At 40.9% G+C, this 9272-nt stretch overlaps 1 protein-coding gene across 1 annotated transcript; it reads right to left on the bottom strand.

The window, feature by feature from the left end:
* Positions 1 to 3809: 3809 nt before the first annotated feature.
* MRPS14 (mitochondrial ribosomal protein S14) lies at positions 3810 to 8359 on the bottom strand. Its single transcript, XM_059674314.1, has 3 exons — positions 8254 to 8359; positions 6226 to 6384; positions 3810 to 4245 (listed from the first exon to the last, which is right to left on the bottom strand). Exons 1-3 carry the CDS (start codon positions 8296 to 8298, stop codon positions 4063 to 4065), a joined length of 387 nt encoding a protein of 128 aa, XP_059530297.1. The 5' UTR covers positions 8299 to 8359; the 3' UTR covers positions 3810 to 4062.
* Between the last annotated feature and the right edge of the window lie 913 nt (positions 8360 to 9272).

Below are 9272 nucleotides of genomic sequence, written 5' to 3'. Positions count from 1 at the left end.
ATGCCTCTAATAGCATTTCAACAAGGGGCAGAGATGGGCTTTTATTAAGATAACCAAAAATAACCATATGCATACTTTGCAAACAGATGAAAGCTAATATATATGTGAAGCCATATGAGTACTAGAAGACAAGGATAGAACTCCTCTATTACCTAAGAGTTAGGGAAATCTATACTATGTGACTTAAAATCTAGCGGTAATAAGGCTAAATATTGGTTAATTTGAACTACATAGTAAATGTTTATATAGCCAAAAAAAATCCCACAATAAAAAATACATGATGTGTCAAGAAGATTCCAAAATTAAGAAATTGTTCACAGAAAAAGAAATGCAAGTGAACTTCAACATAAAAAGATGCCCACCTTGTTCGGAAGAGAAATTTAAAAACACTTTTTTACCTTTTATTGGGAAAACCCAAAGTTGAGCATACTGATTGTTGAGGGTATGGGAAAATTCATATAAGGGAATGGAATCAAAATGATGAGAAGCTTAAAACTTGGGTAGGACAGTTGGTAATCTCTACCAGAATTACATGTGCATTTATCATCTGGCTCACAATTCTAGGCTCTTTCCCCAAAGGCAACTGGCCAGAATTTGGAATATGTGCAAAAGATTGGAAACACCCAAATGTCAATTAATAGATGACTAGCTGAATAAACTATGGTACATTCACACGGGGAGTACTTAGAGTCACAAAAAGAAATGAAGACTATTTCTGTACACTAGTGTATTGAATAATTACCAGCATACAGTAAGTGGAAAGGCAAAGTGCAGAATGCCATTTGTGGTGTACTAGTACTTACCTGCCTTAGTGTTAGAATGGGTGGAAATGTGAATGCACACACATACATGTATTTGCTTGTACAGTGGGGCCTTGACTTACGAGTTTAATTCGTTCCGAGACCGAGCTCGTTGAGGAGCTCGTTAACTCAAATTACTCTGTCAACTCAATGCAAAAAATCCGTGGAGAGACAGCTGGTATCTCAAAAAACTCGTTAGTCGGGACACTCGTAAGTCAAGGCCCCACTGTATTTCAAAAAGAAACTGGAAGAGTAAGCCCAAAGTAATAAAAACGGTAAATAATGAGAAAAGAGAGACAAGATGGAAGCAGTATTTATGTGAATGTACCATTTTCTTTAGTTTTGGTTTTAGAACCATCTAAAATTTAATTTAAAAGCTAAATAAAAAATAACCCTAAAATTTTGGGAAAAACACCTAATGCATGTCAGATTATAAATGCATGTTACTTTCAAATGACTTTAGAACATGGTATTTTGACTGTCCATCACTAGTGAGATAGTGAAACTAGACTGATATCATGAGGAGCTAAGGTTTTTATAAGTATAAAATCAATATAAACTATTTTTATCTTGAAAAAATATCCATTTCTTTGCAAGTCTCACCAATAGAGCCTAAAAGTTTACAGCAATGACAATTCAGAATTCATTAGTAATGAGTAGCACCCCAAGTACACACCATTTCCTACTAACAGGACCCGGGATGCAAAAAAACTGTGCCCGGCTGGTGTGGTTCAGTGGTTGAGCTTCGACCCATGAACCAGGAGGTCACGGTTTGATTCCCAGTCAGGGCACATGCCTATGTTGTGGGCTCGATCCCCAGTGTGGGGCATGCAGGAGGCAGCCAATCAATGATTCTCATCATTGATGTTTCTATCTCCCCTTCTCCCTCTCTCTGACATTAATAACATTTTTTAAAAAATTGTCTGAGGCAGGAAATACAAAGGTAAGCCTGGGTTATCTTATGCTAGAAAGTGAGGGAAGATCGTATATCCTATATCAAGTCAACAGGATAAAGGACCCAATCATGGGAGTATAAGGGGCAGTGGAAGGATTAATTTGAGTCTCAAAATAATGTCTGGAGTGGATTGAAACAAAATCTACAAGTTTGGGAGAGTGAAAGATTATTTGTTACCTTTGGAAGTTGCTAGAGCATCAATTCGTTTACTCTGAAAATTGATAGAAAATCATGCATTTATCTGGTCTTTATTGTAAGTAAAATATTTCAGAATAATAAATTGATAAGGGAAAGTTCCTACAGACAAATAGCAGCTAATGCAGAAAAAGTGATGATATTTAGAATATCACCATTGCAATCCGTAGTGATAGATGATAGGTTAATAAATGATGAATTTTAAATGTAGGGGTCAGGCTGAGCCCCCTGATGAATTATCACTAAAAGCTGGACAACCAGGTATGTGCCTTCTAATGTGATGTAATAGAGTACACAACACACTTGTGAAAATTCATTTTAAAAAAATTGGACCTGTGTCTAGTAAGCCTTTAGATGTAACAACCAGTTTATAGGAAAGACAGGAATAAGTTAAAGGTCACATGAAGAAGCCAACAGCCCAATGTTAGACACTACAGTACAAATAACCTGGCTCCTCCAAATGAAAGACATGGAGAAAAGGGAGAGAGAGCAACCAGATTTGGATTGCACTTGGATCCTGAGCCAAACAAGAAAAGTCGGGGCGTGTCTTACCAGTGAATGCCAGAGATCAGCAAATGTGATGTTCTAGTTATAATTTGATTAATACTAGTTTCTAGTTGGGATTTGCTAGAGCATTCCAGTTTGTAAACTGGAAGATAAATTTAGGAAACATGAATCCAAGGTATACTGACAATTCCCTCTCATAACTTCATCTCCACCAAGTTCTTGACTCTGCTATCCACCTGCACAGTAGACTTCAGGATGAAACAGGCCTCTCAAACAGTGCATGGCTGAGACCTGAACCTAGAGATCTTGTTTCCCTTAAACCCATTCTTTTCCCCCAGATCTTCTATCTGGGAGTTGCCTTCTGTCATCTTTCTAGTCACCCTTACCAGGAACCCAGAGAGCCCTTTTACTTCTTAAATATAAGCAGTCTCTAAGTCTTACCCAATTTTCTTTCCTAAATAATACTTAGATCTTTCCTGTCATCTCCTTTGTTAATATCACTACTTAGTTCAGGCACTTGTCTACCTGAACAATTAAGACATTGTCCTGACCCATTATCTTGTATGGAGCCTTTTCCTCTCATGACTATCTCTACCACACAGCAGTAGAGCAAGATGATGATGTCATTCCTTTGCTTAAAACTCCAATAACTGGTATTTAAATTCAGTCTTAACTCTTTGCCATATATGACATTTTCCATGGTACGGTCCTTGTTTTGCACTACATGTTTGATACACTGAAGTGACTAGTTTCACAGTTTGATGTGTCTAGCCCTTTGCTTGCACCATTCTGTCTGCAAAGAATCACATCCCTGGCCTCCTGATGTAAGTGCAGGTATGGGCTCCAGGAATACTGTCCCAACATTAAGTCAGTGCTGCCATACTGCTCTGCACGTTGTTATCACCGGGCTGATCCACACTGTTACTGCTACTTTTACTCTTTTGCTACAGGTGAAATAAATATGAACATAGAGAATATATACTTTCAACGAAACTTTGACTCTTTGCATAGATTTTTAGGGGCTTTGTTCTAAGGGTCCTTGAAGATGGAACAAGAAAACACTTAGTGCTTCAGCCATCATACAAAAATTGAGCATTAGCTAATCTAGACATCAGCTCTACCCTCCCACATACTGTTTTTCTAACAGTGAACTAACAGAACAGTGAATTGTGCAGGTTAGGGAAGCCAGCCCAGCATTACAGATTGCCTGCCATAGGTGAGGTAGCTCCATGTCAATGATTTGGATGAACTATAAGTTAAATCCTGCTTTGTGAGATAATGCCCTTAAATACAGGAACCCTTTTTTGTTGTTAGAAGATTAAATTTGAAGGAAAAGGCAAGCATACAAAGCATATTTTCACAGAAAATATTTTTATTACTCTGCATCATGCTTGGGAACACTTATGTTTCATTTAGTCCAACAGGAAAGAAGATTCACTGACAGAATGAAACATCCAGGTTTCTTCATTGAAAATTTAAAAGTAATTTAACTAGACATCAGGTAGACTAGATTCCTATTAAAACTAGGTTTTTGTCTGTTAGAAGAGAGTTGTCTTGTCAGAACTGGTTTCCTGCAAGCGCAGTAGGTTCTGGAGCTAAGGCAGTTTACCACATTGCTCGCTGGACCCCAGACATCTGCCCATGGTCAGCTAAGTGACGGAAGACGATCCGACTAAGCCTCCAACGCCGCTTCACACCACGTGGACGGGACGTCATAACACACCGATTTCTGATTCTAACGGGACAGCTATCCCGGGGAAGGGCAGCAATTTCTTCATCAGCCACTTCCTAAGGGAAGTCACAACACTGTTACACAGACATGGTGAAGTCAATGCTTAGAGGAAGAAAACAATAGGCTAGATTCACTAATGTGGCCAGAGTTTGGCCAAAGAACCCTGAACATAGTAGGGAGCCTTCACCTCAAAGTAGAAACAGACCAGAAAAATCACCAGCTCAGTAGCACTGATCTTCAGTGTTTGTCTGGTCTCCAATTCATTATTTCTGCTTTTATCTTTGTTATTTCCTTTCTTCTGCTAATTTTGGGCTTAATTTGCTCTTTTTTTAGTTCCTTGGGGTATAAAGTTAGGTTATTTCCCATGCGACTTTTGAGTCATTGAAAGTATGAAACTTCTGGACTAAAGCTGAATTAGGAACAAATATGGTTGAGATGAGGTTGGAGAGGGAGTAAGGGTAGGATCCCCAGAGCTTTGACATCTGTGGTAAAGATTCTGACTGATAGAAAAGCAAAGGTGAGTGATCAGATGAGATTTACATATTTAAAAGATCATTTGCAAGGTAGAGTGAGTTTGGTTAGGGCAAAAGTGGTTGAGAGGAGAAAAACAGATTACTACAGAGCAAGTATGACTGACCCTGTGCTAGACTGTGGTGGAAGCAAATAATTACTCCAATGTATTAAAAGAACATAAATGAGAAAATGCACGTGAAAGCCACTAAATTAACAAATTATTAAGCATTAATAGTTCCTGATCTCCAAAAGCATATACATGTGTTGCTATTATGAAATAATTATATAAAACAACACAATTAGGTCAATAAATGACAGACAGTAAGTACTACAGGAAGAACTGGAGAAGAGAAAAATGACCAGATTGGAAGAATGAAGTTTCATAAGGCAGAAACTGAAGAATAGCTGCAAATTATTTATGTATGTACATAATATGTACACACACACACTCCCTACCTCTCCTCGTTCCCAAAAACATTTAAGGCAGTTTACAATGAGGAAATTGGGGCAAAGGGAAAATGAGACAAAGCTACATGTTCTGAAAGCCTGTAATCTGGTTAGAACTGGGACATAAATATTGACTTGGAAGCTACTAGGCACAGGGCCATGATCAGGTCTCATAATTCAGAGAATCTCAGCACCATTATTGCTGCTCATATCAGACATTTCTTCAGGGAGTCTTCATAGATAATGTCCTCCACAACATCCTGAGCTGAGAGGGCCCCTTGTTACTCCCTAAATATAGGCAAGTACCTAAATGCCATTACAGTAAAAGCTGTAATGAGTGTCCAGCGCACTCAGTTTTCTGTTCATCTGGCTTAATCTAGACAAGATTTAAAAGAATCTGTAGTAATTAATGGCTGATATATTCTGCCAACTTCTATAAATGTATTTTATTTTTACTCTGAGCTTTTGATAAGTTGAGTGGCCTTGAGTTTGAGTTATACCCCCTGATGCTACTCTTGAATGCAAGTATTCTATCTGTGTCACCAGGTAGGTGCAGGACCTTCTGCTTCAGGATGCCAAACAGGGTTGTCATCCTCTTACTCAAGGAGTCTAATAAGAAAGTAAACCTAATTGGAAGGCCACCTCAGTACACAGAGGTGGGCAAAGGAGTTCAGACAAGTAGGCTAGAAATGGCCCTGGGTGAAGAACAGAGCCCCATGCATCAGCAAAGCTTAGGACACTGGAATGCGGCAGGGGGGAAGGGGAGGGGGAGTGGGGAGGAAGGGCATTCCGAGGTCAAATAACTGCCCAATTTCTGGTGTGGTTAGCATGCCCCAGTACTTTCTAAGCATCACCTACTGAAATGGTTAAAGGCTTAGTAGTTAGGAACGAATAATTCTCTTTAATCTGAAACTCACCAAAATCAGTTTCGAGGGTATTCATTTATGTTGACTGAGAGCATTTGATCATATTCTCCAGAAATTATTTTGACAGTAAGTCACAACAAACAGTATCAAAAGTGGTCTGATTTGAGTTAATGATCTTGGGTGGTCAGGGACTCATCTTAATTAGCTAACCTGAAGGTATTTTGGCAAAATGGTATTCTTCCTAAGCGAATTAATCCGTAGCCTCTCATCTGCATATTCATAGGCCATTTTCCTTCTCTTCACATCACGCAACATTCTCCAGTCTACGTAGTAGCCTCGAACTTGGCCTGAAGCTGATGAAGGAACCATCTAAAAAAGATAAAGAATAAGTGAGGGATAGTCAGACCCAGGCTCTGCCATGTCCCCATCCTGCAGTCCTCTTTTAGTCGCTACTTAGGATCAACTATTTTTTTTTAGTAATTTTAAATAGACTTAATTCAGAATAAATACCTTTTATGGATGTACATTAAACCAAAATAGTGGCAATTAATACAATGCCAAAAATGTGTGTTGGAAGGTGAAACATTTTTCCCTTAAATTCTTTACAATCAACTTTCTACCATTTCCTAACAGGTTTCTACAGGGTGTCACAAAAAAACACACTTTAAAAGCTGATAGCTCAATTTTGATTGAAATGTATTTTAATAAACACTGCCTTCGTAATTATTCCAAGTGTGTATATATGTTTTTGGGACACCCTATAGATATTTTTTTTTTAAAAAAACTTTCATTCTTTATATAACTTTTTTTCTGATTATAAAAGTAATACACTTTTAAAACTATACACTTTAAAAATGTATTGGTCTATATTATTTCTTCTGTGAATGTTTTGTGTTCTTTGCCCATATTTCTATTACATTGTTTTTTTCTTATTTTATACCAGTGCTTTATATATTAAGATTGCCTTCGTTCTGTTCTGTACACATCCTATCCTGCCCCTCTGCCTCTTCACCTCCTAAAATTCCTCTTTATCTCCTAAAACTCTTCCACTGGGCCCTCTTCCACCTACAACCATCAAAATCTAAATCCTCAGTTTCTTCTCTTAACAACCCCTTCAGATTTTTGCTCTAGCTGAAGCTTGACTCCTTCTGATAGCTTCCCCTGTAGCTCTTTTTTCTCCCATGACTGGGGGATAAAAATTACATTAACTTAAGCTTTTAAAAAATCTTTTAATGTGGTACTAGAAAATTTTGAATTACGTATGTGGTTGGCATTATATTTCTATTAAGCAAGGATACTAAAGATGAACCGTCCATGTTCCTAAGACCAATGGTACCTCATGAGACCCATCACCTCTTGCCTACACAAGGGTACATACAGCTCCAGCAATTTTCTCCTCTCCATCTCCATCTCCCCACCCCCCCACCCCACTCCACAGGATTTCTTCCTTTACCACAAAAAATACGTTTACTTCTGTCATGTTAAAAACACTCACACACACAACACCCACTCTTAACTCGTCACTCTAGCTCCTGACCCATTTTTCTGCCCCACTTTGCAGCAAAACGTCTTCAGAGACTTGTCTCTACTCTGTGTCCGCTTTCTTTCCCATTCTTTCTTGAAGGCTTTCACCCCACCAACCTCCACCATGCTAACCCAGCAGCCCGTTCTCAGCCCGTCTTCATTTTTTAAAATATATTTTTTATTTCCGAGGGGAAGGGAGAGAGAGAAACATCAACAATGAGAGAGAATCATTGATCCTGCACACCCCACACTGGGGACCGAACACGCAACCCGGGCATGTGCCCTGACACGCGCCCTGACCGGGAACTGAACCGTGACTTCCCGAGTTGCCTACTCCCTGCTCCTTGAAAGTGTCGCCTCCCGCTTCCAGGTCAGCCACTGCCGGCTCTCCTCCTCCCTCGCTGAGCTCCTTTCAAGTCTGCTTTGCTCGGCTCTCATGTCTTAACCGCGGGGTCCCTGGGGCCTCGCTCCTCGGACCCCTTTCCTGGTCCACCTGCACTCACTCATAAGTCGTCAGGCTGCAGCTTTCAATGCTAGTCAGTTTCACGGTGACGGATGCCGAATGTACATCAGCTCGGGCCTCCTCTGAATCGAGCCGGAGGAGGGGGGACCCCTGGGACGGGTCCGCGCCGAGCTCTGCAGGTGGCAGAGGAGTGGGGTGCCTGCGGTTTGGGGGGAAAGGGGGAAGGGTGGGGATTAGGACCCGGGCCTGACCTGCCGGACGGTCCGCAGCAGTGAGCCCAGCATGGAGGTCGCCATGTTGTTCGCTGCAAAGTCAAACCGCTGCAACTTTATTGACACTGCCGAATAAGAGACACCCGCAGGGTGGGGCCTGGGCCGCAGGGTGGGGCCTGGGCCGCAGGGTGGGGCCTGGGCCGCAGGGGCGTGGCGTGGCGTGGCGGCGGGCGGGTCTGCGCCCGGCGGGATGGAGGGGTTAGTTACAGAATGTGCGTTCCCGTGGTAATTAATGGTACTTGGGCAAATTGCAAACCTTCGAACGCAGCTTTGATATAATTGGTCAGCCTGATGCTCCCTTTCCTCCTGCTTTACCTATTCTCTTAAGCTGCCTTCGTTCCTACCCAAGTCCTTTCCTTCAGTCCCTGCCCCCCACCTACCATTCACGATCACCGAAGTCTCTTCCCCCAAGTCCCCCGTCTCACTCACCTGCTCCTGCTCACATATCCTCCATTCAGTTTAGGGGGCTACTCGCCAGAAACCTACAATTATTGTCAACTCCTCTGTCATCCCGCCTGTAGATGTTGTAAATCTCTTTCCATTATAATGGTGATAATGACCATGTTGATGATAGCAATGATATAGTTCCCATTTATGTCTGTATATACACACACATACATATTCTGTATTGGAAGGGGAACTTTGCCATTTAAAAACTGCTGAAATCAGTCTGTAGTACAGGGAACTTTCTGGTCACCCCATTCATTTTTAAGTGTACAATTCAGTGGCATTAAGTACATTCACATGGCTGTGCAATCATAACCACCACATCTCCCGAACTTTTTATATTGCAAAACTATGTACCCATTAAACAATAACTTCCCATTTCCCTGCACTGCTAGCCTCGGGCAACCACCATTCTGCTTTCTGTCTCTATGAATTGGACTCCTCTATGTAGCTTAAAGAAGTGGAATCATACACTTGTCCTTTGGTAACTGGCTTCTTTCACTTAACATGTCTTTGAGATTCATTCATGTTATAGCATGTGTTAATACTTC

This window comes from Myotis daubentonii, chromosome 18, assembly GCF_963259705.1.
Source record: "Myotis daubentonii chromosome 18, mMyoDau2.1, whole genome shotgun sequence".
NCBI lineage: Eukaryota > Metazoa > Chordata > Mammalia > Chiroptera > Vespertilionidae > Myotis > Myotis daubentonii.
This window is presented reverse-complemented; position numbering and strand designations above follow the sequence as displayed.

Coding starts and splice junctions, on each gene's coding strand:
- MRPS14 (XM_059674314.1), bottom strand. CDS start 8,298: ATGGCGACCTCCATGCTGGGCTCACTGCTGCGGACCGTCCGGCAG. Junction 6,385..8,253: donor TGCTGCGGACCGTCCGGCAG/GTCAGGCCCGGG, acceptor TATCTTTTTTAG/ATGGTTCCTTCATCAGCTTC. Junction 4,246..6,225: donor TTTTGCCAAAATACCTTCAG/GTTAGCTAATTA, acceptor GACTTCCCTTAG/GAAGTGGCTGATGAAGAAAT.